The sequence below is a fragment of the Lissotriton helveticus genome, chromosome 7 (genome assembly GCF_964261635.1).
Source record: "Lissotriton helveticus chromosome 7, aLisHel1.1, whole genome shotgun sequence".
NCBI lineage: Eukaryota > Metazoa > Chordata > Amphibia > Caudata > Salamandridae > Lissotriton > Lissotriton helveticus.
The window spans coordinates 1,296,376,142-1,296,389,448 of record NC_136068.1 but is presented as its reverse complement, the minus strand read 5'-3'; the positions used below and the strand labels follow the sequence as shown (position 1 = coordinate 1,296,389,448).

The window sequence follows — 13,307 nt, the reverse complement described above, 5'->3', positions numbered from 1 at the left end:
CTGCCCGAGGTATTAAAAGAATCAGGAACAACCTGCCCAAGTCACCCTAGTAGCTCTAGATTGGGTCAGGAGAGTGTGGTACCTGGAACTTCTGGGCACGAGAATCTGCCCTTGATCAGGCTACCACTTGAATCTGTGCAATCTACACCTGTGTACATGGAGATTGAGTAGCAGCAACTGACCGTTTGAGCTGCCAGTTTAAGTGGTGGATGTCATTCTCAGAGCCAGATGGCCTGCCAATAAGTCCACGTCATAGCTGCAAGTTTTCAGATTGGTTATGTGTGACATTTCCATGGTTTCAATGCTTTTATGAGTGACATTCAACTACAAATGAGTGGCACTTAGAGTGACATTTTGCCGCAAATGAAAGCAAGCAATCAAGTGCATTGAAAGAGCTAAAATACAAGAAACTTCAAACTTTTAAGCAGTGAGAAGGTCCAAATATAATGTAAAACTAATACAAAACTCCTGAAGTCACTAACCTCCAAGCTCTCTCTAAGATGACCAGTCTGTAAAACAACTGAGGTACCATCGTTCATCGCAATTAAGACTCTTGTAAACTTTATCAGTAACTTGTAAACTTTATTGACTGTATAATTAACTAAAATCATTACAGTAAAAACAATCGATATATAAAAGCTAAAAACAGTGATTTCAAACTTCTGTTCTGGGTAAAATTTAAATTAAATTACAAATACTATATGTATTAATTGCAAGAGATGGGCTAAATGTGCCTATTTGTTTGATTTCGATTAAAAGTACCTGCAATGAGGACTTGCTATCATTTGTTGAATGAACATGAGCCTGAAAAAAGGAGGAATCAGATGCTTACTAGCAATAAATCAAGAGGTTATCCCTGTTCAAACCGTCCTGTCCGTCGCTCCGTGTAGTATTGGTAATTTAATGCCGTTACTCTTCCTGACGTGAGTAAGGTGGGGATCTGTGCACCCCATCCTGAAGAAGAAGTCTTTGCTTCGAAACATGTTGACGCACAAGAGAGGTATTGTGCATTAAATACAATAAATACCTCCACCACACCCCTTTTAACAATACCAGCACGGAGTTCCAATAAAACATTTTTTAGACCTCACATGCCAGGTATTTTTTAACACTCACACATCAATTCACTCCTGACCCCACCACTCACTTATTATCCAATACCCTCACCCACCACACATGGTGTTTACATTAGTTGCTCCTGCATAGTCGCTGGTTAGTAGCACTCCGCATTCCGCAGAGGGATGCGAAGACCCCTATGATGAAGCATGATGCCGAGGCCCTTTTGGTGTATGAGGGGTATTTAAAGAACACAGTGTGCTCCCCACCATTGTAGGGACCATACCAAAAACATTTCTGTGGATTCCTTTTGTTTATTTATATTGTGGCCGGGGAGACCGAATACACTATTCTCTCCACTCCCTTTTTGTTCTATTTAGAATTTGGTCTAGCCAAACAATAGCTAGAAGAGCAGCATTCACTACTATGTGTTATATATTCCAGTCTGCAGAAAGGAACTCAATAAATCATATAGTTTGGCTGGAAATTAACAAGCTCCTCTCAACAACTGGGAAATACCTCAAAGACTCCATCGACTTGCTCAGACTAGCTCATTTTATAGTCTGCAACACCCACTTTTGAGTCTTTCCGAACAATAACTAGCAAAATGTCTAACTTAATCTCATCCCTAGAGGATAAGGCATCCCTTGAGAAGTGTGCCCAAACATGAATGGTACTAAACAGTAATACATTTCTAAAACCACAACCATACTTCGGTGGATCCTCTAAAAGCAGTATCAAGGGACCCTACCTAAAAGGTCGCATTGAAATCCTCCCTACCAACTCGCACCAAGGCACCCTGGTGAAGGGCAGAAGAAGATGTTCCCTGTAGGCTGTGCGGCCAACCAAAAGAAGATGCAAACCATACTTTCTGCCTCTGCAGGGCTACTCTAAATCTGCACCTTCTGGAACCAGGCCAGGGCGTGCTCTTGCAGACAGCTATAACGGTATGCTTAAACTCTGGAGGACCACGAGCAATCGCTGAAACAGTAAGATATATTGGAGGACTTGACCAGGCGTTAAAGAAAGTACTTAGTCAAGGACAGGGTCAAATAACCTCTGTCACTAACCATTGAACTGGAACTAAATTCTTAACTTACTAACTGTAGCTCAATCAACACTTGCACATGTCCCTTCTTTTTGCACGAAGCACTTTTTTTAAGACAATATGAATTGCACAAGTTTTAGGCAGAGCTAACTGTTAAACTACTCAGTTATGCTTGCCGCCTCTCGCTTATTTGCACAAAATATGGACTCAATTGTTCAGCCGGGAGACTATATCATGCACTTAGAGATCTCTCCGTTACTATATGCCAAGAGGTTTTACTGTTTTAAAGATGTTTACCTATCACCCAGACATGCCTAGTTGCCTCCTGCTTATTTGCACTACTGTTGGGCGGGGACACTATACTATGTGCTTAGAGATTCCTCCATTCCTATGTACTAAGAAGTTTTAATGAATTTTACTCACTTTGAATTTTATATTGTAATGATTTTAATCAATCCAACACTAAAGCTTACTTGAACTGACTTGACTTGAATAGACACACTTAACAGTCAACATGACGGGCACAGAGGATAGCAAATGGACCTGAGGGCAACCAGGAGGATGGTACCCAGCCAGGGGAGCGGGTTTACGTACATGCTCATTGAGGCCACACTGTGGCCTCCACTAAGTAGGTCCTGGGGGGAGGCGGAAGCGAGCAGCGGAATGACGAATTGCGTGAAGCGAGCGGCGAGGCTCACTGAACAAAAAAAGAGGCACAGAATAAGGAACTAACTAAATTAACAGAACACTTAACAGAAAAAGATTTACATAGAGACTTTGGACTTAGAATACTGCACTTGTTACACTGTAGGAATAATGTCTGAGTGGTGCAGAGAGCAGGGGAAAAAGCCTCCTATTCCCCAAATAGTGAAAAGAATTCACACATATATTAGCAAGAAGAGGATCAGCCCCCACTATTCTCAAGCGATTTCAATATTGCATCAAAGTTAGAATATCACATTTGAATAGATTGCAATTAGTTCCATGGAGACGTTTTTTATAATTCTTCAAATTCTTTATTCTTTTCAAAGATTAAGTCTTCCAAGAGTAGCCAACGCGTTTCGTCCAGTCTTAGGACTACTTAAGGGCTTGATCTTATGTATGGGATTCCTATCTATGATGCGCTGTGTCGTCTCTAAAGGTCAGGTCATGGAATTTGTATTCTTCTTGGTAAAGATGTTGGTTATCAATCCATAGTTGCAATATAATTCATCAGGAGTAATTCAGGCCAGTGTCGGCCACCGCATCTAATATTCGCGTTAACCAATAGGCATAAGCAGTCTCCATGCGCAGACTCCGCGTTCGTTGTCAATTCAAAAAGAATAAAGAATTTGAAAACGTATACAAAACGTCTCCATGGAACTAATGTGATCTATTCAAATGTGATATTCTAATTTTGATGCAATATTGAAATCGTTTGAGAATAGTGGGTGCTGATCATCTTCTTGCTAGAACACTTCACAGTCACAGTCACGGGCACAGAGGACAGCAAACGGACCCAAGGGCAACCAGGAGGATGGCACTAAGCCTGCTCAAGAGCCTAGCTGAGACATTTTGCATGACACGTTTTTAGAAGGAGAAGATAAAGATAAGCATTCTGACCATAGCTTTGATATTTCCCAAGAGGCCATCCAAAATCCAGAGTAGGAAGATTATGTCCTAGAGGAAAAACCAAGTCTGAAGCAAGTGCCTAAAGACTTTCCACCAAATGATGTTAACATCTTTCACACTTCAGTGGCTAGAGCATCTCCACAATAAAATTTGCCTATATTAACAGTCGAGAAAAAAAGTATTTCTTCTTGATTACAAAGACGATAACAAGAAATCAATATGGACTGTTCCAGACCTAGACTATTTATGGGAGGAAGGGCACTTGTGCATGATAAACCCTGCACACGTCCTCAGCAGTAGATATGTAGACTGCCACTACTGGGAGTACCAATTAGATTTATTTGCAATGATGCATGCCACCTCGAAAGGGGAAGCAGTTTTGATTCCTTGGTTAAGGAAGCTTGTCTATGCTTTTTGCCCGATTCCACTCATATTAAGGGTCCTGCAGAAAATGAAAAAGGAACTTTGCAGAATAGTCTTTATGGTCCTCATGTAGGTGCGACAATTGTGTTACAAGGAACTTTGGGACCTTTTAATTCTAACCTCAGCTAAATTAAAGGAGGATCCCTTTCTGCTGTCCAAGAACCAGGGTCAAATTCTGCACCACAAACCAGTGTTCCTGGACCTGACTGCTTGGCCACTTCAGACCTAGAGTTGGAATCTCGAAAGGTACCACCTTTTTGCAGAAAGATCCTACTGGCTGCTATAGCTACTTCCATGATTAAAACTCCCTCAATATAATGGAAAAGGTTTTTATTTGGGTTGCAAGAAATAGCATAGGCCCTCTCACCGTGCATCCACCTGACATACTACTTTACCTGGTAAACTTGGCTGACTCTAGATTTAGTTGTGTAGCCCTCAAGGTCAATTTGACAGCTATTTCTGGATATTTATGAATCCCCTTTTTCACTGTCTCTACTTTCCACTAAAGTGGTGAAAGAGTTCATTCATGCTGGGTCTATGCTGCACTTAATACTATATATTTCCCTCACAGCCCTTTATACTTTCTCATTGAACATTGTTCATATGCATTTGAGTAAACGTCAAAATACAACAGTGACAACTATAATCGTCCCATTATTATTTTATTTTATCAAAACATTTCTTTCCTTTTTTTCATCTCATTATTATTTTATTTTATCCAAAATTTTCTTTTTTTTATTCTTATTTTCCTTATGTTTTAAAAAAAAAACATTATACATCCTTCATCTTGGTTTTTAGGATCACAAATACATTTCTTTTAGTCAGTGATTATTCAAATCCAAAAGATTACATAGAAACATAACCAGAACCAATTTTTAGAAAAAAACACACACAATAAATCCCTGGATTAAATTTAATAAATGCAATCATACTTCAATCACACCAACTCATCCACTTTCACACCAACTACAAACATCCAGTATCCGTACACAGTTGACTACAATCTGTGACAAGAGAAAGCCCCTGCCACGAACGGAATCACAGTGTAGGGCACGAGGCTCAACACAAGGTCGACGCGCGTTTCGGTGGAGTCAAGATGTTGAGACCACCTTCCACAGGACCTTTCCAGATACCTATCTTTCAGTTACCAGGGGAAATAGAACACATAAGGCAGTATTAGTTCAAGATGATAGTTTAGAGAGAATCAACTTGGGTTCCCAAACCGGAATCCATCTGGTTCACCAGTTAAATGTATCTTGTCTTCCAAAGATTATACGAGGTAGTTATCTTTATTTTCTTAGAAAGGGCATCTCAAAAGACGAGCAGATGTGCCGACGGACAATCTCGAAGAGTAGTGTACGCTTGTGGTTCTACTTCTGTATTTTGAATGTAATGCTTTTTCCTGGACACCAAAGCGTTTTGTATACTTTTTCCTTTTGATTATTTAAGTGACGCTTCCGTGTCGGCCGCCCGACACGGAAGCGTCAGTTGAATAACCAAAGCGTACACTACTCTTCAAGATTGTCTGTCTATGAAAGATTCCAATGCTGCAAAACAGTATCAGAGGACATGATATGTAATGATATTTACCCCCACTACATATTTGTCAAAGATAAAGTGATCAAAAGAAATATTCAAAAATTGCATCCTATACTGGGCCTGTAGACCACAAACCCGTAGATCGGAAAAAAATACTGAATGCGCGCTTTGCACCAGATTTTGCCCAATTACAAAGTGAACGAATGTTCTCCAAAGACTTAAAATACGATGATTTTCAGATATCAGCGGCTACCCTAAGTCCTATGTTTCCCTCCCATTGAAAATATACGGTGTTCCATTTGGTTTTCTTGAGTGTTCAGTTAGTCATTGTGTAAAGGACAAAGAATGTCAAGGTATTTCTGAAAGTAGATTATAAATCCAGGCTTGTTTAGTTCGTCCATTTCCCTGTCACAGCACTGTAAATGTATTTTGTTATTTGTAGCATGCGGCACATTCTTATTGCACACACATTTTTATTGTCTCGGTTGCGTCGATCCTACTTATTCTCTAGCGCCATATGCCCTCTCATTAGAATGACCCCCTTTTTATTTCCCAGCTATCTGCCCTCTCACTAGAATTACCCCCTTTTTCTTTTCCAGTACCTTTTTTCCATTTTCTCTCAATTTGGGCCTCACCATACCTGCAGTAATATCATTCTCCATATTTAATTCATGTTCTAAATGTGAAATAAACTCGGCGCGCCGAGGACAATATTGCGTACTTAGGGCCCGATTATGATGGCGGTTTTCCCGCATCCTCCGGGCCGGTGGAAGCCACCGCCGGCCTGGAGGATGTGGGAAAACCGCAGCGGACTGAAAAAGACCCCCCACCAGATTAGGATGGCTGGGGGATCGTTTTTCAGCCCGCAGCTTTTCTGCCGTGGTCGCCTCCCGTCCGCAGCGGAAAAGCACTAACATGGCTGGCGGTGTCTATCAGACACCGCCAGCCATATTAGGATGTCTGGAGGAACATGTCTTTACACTGCGGCATTTCCGCCGTGCAAAGGCATACGGATTTTTGTTTGGGGGCCTGTTGCGGGCACCCAGGGGTGAAGGGGGGGTGGGGGGTGCACATGGGGGGTACCTATGGTAACCCCTGCATTTGCCTGCACAAAGCGGCAGGCACCACGCGGTGCCTGCCGCTTTGTGCATGCAAATGCACAACTTACATTTTTATCATTGCGGCGGGTGCTGCTTCAAGCAGCACCCGCCGCAATGATAAAAATACAGGATGTGACCGCCAGGGTGGCGGGCACATCCTAATTTGCACGGAGGGACCGCCGCTGCCTCTGCGGACGGTCCCTCCTACTCTATGGTGGCAGACGGACTCAGGTCCGTTCGCCATCATAATCGGCCCCTTAGTGTGTAAGTCAGTACAATTTTACCTGTCTAGACAGTGGGACAGCAGCACCTTTCACCCCGGAATTCACACCGTTGAACACAATGAAATGCGCTATTCCTAAATATTGTTTTTTATGGTGTTGTACCGTACCCAGTCCTGCCCCCGCTTCACAGGCCTTACAGAGGTACGATATTTTGAAACGTCCAAGTTCTGTAAAGGCCGGTGCATCATTGACTCACGTCTCCTGTTCTTACCCCTACAGGACAGGGACTTTCTTGAGGACGAGCAGCATTTCCTGGACTCATTGAAGAAGTCTGCGCACCTTTCCACCTCACAGACCGCCTGAATCAAGAGGCCTAGGTGCCCCACTACTACCCATGTGCCATCTAGCCTGTCCTCAGTGGGAGTTAATGTACATTCACATTTTACCCCCAATAAATGTGTTTGAAAAGGGAACCAGAGTTTCATATATTGATTTTTGCTTTTTTATGCTCGTTTTTCGGAAAATCGTGTTTGTACTATCCCCATTGATGCCACCCCATTTACTTTTTTATATATTTTATAGGAGTTTTGTGGAGAAAAGTGTCAAAATAAATCTTTAAAAACGTGTTTTCTCTTTGTTGGAGATCTTTTTATATTCTGTTCGTTTTCCATAGAAGACTTTATAATAAAATAATACATTTTTAACATTGTGTCTGTGCTATTATTTACTTTTACGAACTTGACCTAAACACGGTGCTTCCACTAGTCAGTCAACATTTAGGCAGAACCTGATTGGATACGAAAAGCACACCAGGGCGCTAGCAGCTTTGGGAAACTAACGCCTAATGAGCAGCATCACGAATGGAGGTGCCCGACTCCTTTCTGATGCACATCAATACTAGACTCTGTGTGAAGCAGGAAGATGAGGGGCGGACTGGGGTCCAGGCAGGTAGGCGAGAATGGGAGACAAGAAGCAAGAAGGTGAGACAGAATGGGCATATGGGACACACAATGGGTTGGAGAGAGAGAACAGCAATGCAGAGAGCAGTGGCACCTGTCCACATAGTAGGACTAGTGGACTGGTGTCTTTCTACACAACAAAACTGTGAGGTTGTAGTATAAACATGCAACTGTGAAGCACACTTTGGAATGCTTATTCTCAACTCCTTGCTGATTTCCTCTGTGATCCTGGGCCATCCGTATCCTTTTTGTCAGGTTTACACTCCTGCAATAAGTGCAGTGCTCCCAGAGGATTGGCTGCATTACCCCATATCTGTAGCCGGACAGATAGTCTGCTCTCTAAAGCCTGAAATAGTATATTGTTTGCCAAGTAATAGCTCTGCTTTTAGGGGGCTGGGCCTGTGCGTTCTGTGCAACTTGAAAAACATAGGGCTAGCTATACTAATTGTTCATGCACAGCAACCATCTTTGCAGTGCTAGGTTGCACAATGGGGGAAACCAGTGAAGAGACATCTAAAAGATTGCCCTGTCACCCCCTGCCCCGTTGCTACAGTAAGACTGCATTGCACAAAGCACATCCTCACACGAAGGTTAAGAGGGGATTGTGCACAGTTAGCATAGCTTTAGTACCAGAAGCTTTCTTTTCCAGCACAAAATTCTATTCCTAGACAAACTGAAAAGGGCCCCACGCATTGGATGTGCACTCAGCACACATGCAATGCATAGATATTGTTGAGAAATGAACACATTTCCCCATGTTAACACCTGCTTCAAGGTGGTGGTATTTTATGATGGGAGGTCCGGTCTGTCACATTAACAGATCAAGCTTTGCACCAAAACCTATGGGTGTTTGCAGTGATCCGCCCAAGTAATGCCCAGTCATCAAAAGTAAAGCAGAGCTCTTTTTTAGTCAAAAGGGGCACCTTTTCAGCACAAAATATCATTTGAGCTCAAAAGTGAATGCCTATCAGTTGCTTTATGTCACGTTTGCGATACAGCGAGGCATTACCAAAGCAAGTCTACGTAGGTTCTGTTTTACCAGGATTTACCGCTACTACTTAAAGTCAATGCCTATGAGTGCGAGATAATGCTGCTGTTTGTAAGCCAAAACTACTGCACATTGTGTGCAACACTCTCTTATGTGTACAGAAATCTCTTTTGAGATCAGTGGAACCTTTCAGACAGGTCTATCTAAAGCTAAAGTCGAAACATTCAATACCTCTTTAGGTACAGCTCTTTTGAGAGGACTGAGCCTCAAATTTCACTGTTTCACTTCTGGGGAATATCTCGGCTGTCTAAAATGAAATTGTGGATCTGTGTAATCTTTTGTGCATGCTGTGAGGCCTTTTAGCATGGTTGTGCATTTAGGTGGTGTGCTAATGCACTGGGAAAATGACACAGGTCCCAGTAGCTTACATTGCAGAAAGGCCCCCTAAGATTTTATTACATGTGCCCAGGAACCCTGGTGTAGAAAGTCATATAAACGCCTGCTTCACTATCTCCAAATTCCTGACTAACCAGCAGTAACAACTAGGTCGGGATCCCCCGACTGAGTGAGGTGTCCAGTTGGCTGTTTGCAGGGTAGTGCCTCTGGGAAGTTGCCCGTCCCTCACCCTTCCTGAGATTGTTGGGCCGGCGATGGGAGACAATGCATGGGGCAGTTGTGGAGGGGTGAGATCGAGATACTTCTGTGTAAAAATCTATGAGTGATGGGGGTAGCCTGGGGCTGGTAGGAGGGGCTGCTTTCTTGTTGGGAGTGCCCTTTCGGGAGAGTTGTTGTTGTCATGTCTTATTGTTTCTATGTTCAATTCATTTGATTCATTCTTTAATGCACCAATGCCTCCTGCTAATCCTGGTCTCAACTTCCAAATGCATACCGCTTATAGTGGGATCATGTTATAGTGATATGTAGGATATGTACGTATAATAATGCACTGTGCTGTAATAAAATTCAATAAAGATGGTTAACAAAATAGCAGTAACAAATTATTGTGGCAAATGGAGTTGAGGGAACCATCAAACCTGTTGTATTGGTGGGGGAGTTAACTTTGCCTAGATGGAATACTCCAACTGGCCTTGATCCAGGTATGTCTTTGAACCATTTGCTAGGGGAAAACAATGGAATCAAATTGGGGAGCTGCCCTTCTTCCCTAATCCACCAGAGACATGGCCCACTCTCAACAGCCCAGTCAATGACGTCAGTGTAGAATCAATAGAAGGCAGGGGCTGACATCAATAAACTGGAATATCAGACTTGACAGGTCCAGGAAGAAGAACCACTCCTATCCACAATCTGGGGAGCTTAATCACAGAAGAAAATGGAGCTCAATTTGGAACAGAGAATCACCAACGGCAATTTAATCAGTAAAGGAATGTAGTGTGATCCCATGCGGGCCTTAGTGGGGAACCAGTGGCAGAAGGCATTTTAAAGAATTGGAAAATTAAGTGAGAAGTTTAGTAAACTTGTCTGCTTGGGGACGGGGAGTTTGGAAATCATCCTGTGGTACTTTGAAAATAGGTATCTGCTGCCAGAGCCTTCACGATTTCAAACAAGGCAGATACTTTGGGAGATGAGGGGTTGCCCCCTTACTCCAGTATTGAAACTTTCATAGATTCACATGCTTGAATCATTCTCCATTGTCGAGATGGGAGCCCCCGGTATTATTAAAAGTAATGTCCAATTAGACATAGAACATAAGGCCCTAGGCCTTAAAACTTTTGTGACATATCCCTGTCCTTTTGTTAAAAAAAGGACTAAAACTTAGAACCAGCCAATCGATAGACGCCTCCCTTTAAAACCTTCCTGAGAGAAGCTCCAGTTCCTCAGATTTTCTACCACACGTCGTGCTAAGGGAGTCTCCACTGAGCTCTGCTCGGTTTTTTCTCTTTCTCTATTTTGAAGTGTTTTTTTCCAGTCAGATATACTACCAATCCTGTTTATCTGTTTTAAGGTGATTTAAACTGACGCCCATCATGTCAGATACACCTAAGAAAGGTCTATTCAGAGCCTGTGGTACTTCCAGGAAGAAAAGACTACACATTGATGATCCACACATGGACTGCCTTTACTGCCTTTTCCTGAACACAAGCCTAAGGATTGCAAGGTATGTCTGACTTTTTCTACAAAGACTTTGAAAGATCGGGAAGCAAGGCTTCATTTATGGCTTCAGAGGCTTAAAAACAGGGAAACTGTGGACTCTGATGAGGAGAGTGATACTTCTTCACAATCCTCCTCCAAAACGCCTCAAAAAGACCTTTAGATGACCCTGTTGGTACATCTTCTCAGCCTTCAAAGAAAGCATCAAAAAAGTCCTCGGAATCCTTTCAGACGCAGGCTCGGTCTGTTAACAAAACTTCACACCAAGAAAAGAAGTGTTCGAGGCAGGTGGAGACAACAGGCAGTAGGGCAGGCTCACAGCAGAAATGATGCCCATGAAGATAGCGGCTGCGGCGGATACCCCAAGGCCTACCACGCGGCCTCCGCAACAAAATGGGCGGTGCTCATTGGAAATACCTGATGGTGTCCTGCCAGAAGGGTATGACACACAGCACTCCCTAAGCAGTCGGGCAAGCCTGCAATAGGTACGAGGCCCGTGTAGAAATCAGCGGCAGGGACATTGGCCGCAGCAGACATCCTGAGGCCTCTCGCACAGTCCCACGATCTCCACAGCGTGGGGGGAGACGTCCGGCAGGGACATCCAGCGGCATCCTAGCAAGAGGCGGCTGCGCATTGAATTTCCCAGGTAATCAGGTGGGCCCACGTCAGGGACAGGCCCCTAAACACAGTCCCTTGGAGGAGTCGCAGACCCCCCTTCTTCGCCCCCTTGAAGAAGACAGTGGTGCATACTCAGCCTGAGAGAATCAGTAGGGACAGCAATGGACCCCCAAGGGGACATCCTGGTAAATCACACCGGTCCTGAGAGGGCGAGGGCAGAATCTAATGGAACCTGACCTGAGGCTGCGACCTCACTGGGAGCGAGACGGTCCGCTGCACCTAATAGCAAGCAAGCGGGCCCAAGCTTGTGATGAAACCCACTACTGTAAACCTGCAGGGGCCCGGAATCATCCTTAGCCCCTACTGATGACTGGTGAGACCGATCGGGGGGGGGTCAGCGAAGGTGACCTGATGGTAGTTGTGCTATGGTTAGATATGGCCCTCATACGGCAAGACCTCTGCAACGCCACTGCCCCCATAATGGCAGCCGAATCTCAGATATACGCAGTGGAGGATGATGTAACACACCTTAAGGAGCAGGTCACGCAGCTGCTGACCCGCACAAGAGATCTGCATAAGCGTGCGGAGGATGCGGAAAACAGCTCACTCCGCAACAATCTCCCCTTGGTGGGTATTCCCGAAGAGGCAGAATCAACACAGGTAGCCACCTTTGTGGAGAACTGGCTCAAATCATGGGTGCCATAGCTGCTCTTTCGCCATGGTTTGAGGTTGAACGTCCTCATTGTGCCCTGACGCCTAGGCCACCACCCAGAGCCCCGCACTGGCTGATCATTGCCAAAATCCTCAACTTCAAAGACAGGCATGCCATCCTGCAAGACGCCTGCACCCATCCTACCCTGTCCTATCCAGGAAGTAAGGTGATGATCTTCCCAGACAACACCAAAGAAGTTCAGGCTCAAAGGAGATCATACTCTGCTGTCAAGCAGAAACTGTGGGCCCTCAACCTCTAATATCTATTTCTATTTCCGGCCCGTCTCAGGGTGGTTTTTCAAAACAAGACCAACTTCTTCGACAACTCGGAGGTGGCATGGACCTGGGCGACCGAGGAACGTCCTTTCCAATAAAGAGTAGTCACCAGTGAAGTAGCTACTGGAAATCACCTTGCATCTCCAGCAGTGGGAACAGACGATACCGACCTTTCACGAAGCCCAAAGATCTGAACTGGAATTCAGCATTGTAACTGATCCTGCTCCAGAGGCACAAACATCCTGATATGTGGAAGGGTCCACCATTCTGCTCCTGCATCAAGCTTAATAGTTTAAATATGTGTTGAGTTTTTATTATCTGGGTGACAGATGCAGAAGTAGTGGGTGGGTTGGGTTGGTTGGGAAGGTGGGTAGGGACGGTTGTCCCTTTTCTTGTTATAGGTTTTTCCTTTAGTTGCAGCACTCAGCACAATATTCTTGTTACGCATGTGCACAGGCCTCGACACAGGGCACAACGCTTACTCCCAGTCGCTGGCCCTAGACAGTCAAGTCCAATGGTTTACCGGATCGGATTTTCCCCTCACACACATACAAGCGACATGGCTACACCCCACTATGAGGTTTCAGACCCTACGAGTCCTCTCCTGTAATGTTAATGGACTCCTGGACAAGGTGAAATGCATGG

At 44.2% G+C, this 13,307-nt stretch overlaps 1 protein-coding gene across 3 annotated transcripts in view; it reads left to right on the top strand.

Moving 5' to 3' along the window:
* The window catches only part of FBF1 (Fas binding factor 1), a 596,028-nt gene extending 588,323 nt beyond the window's left edge, over nt 1–7,705 (top strand). For all 3 annotated transcript variants that reach the window (XM_078654557.1, XM_078654558.1, XM_078654559.1), the window contains one exon: nt 7,281–7,705. In XM_078654557.1, the coding sequence (XP_078510683.1) occupies nt 7,281–7,364 (84 nt within the window). In that variant the 3' untranslated portion in view covers nt 7,365–7,705. The remainder of the gene's footprint in view (nt 1–7,280) is intronic.
* Nucleotides 7,706–13,307: the final 5,602 nt, after the last annotated feature.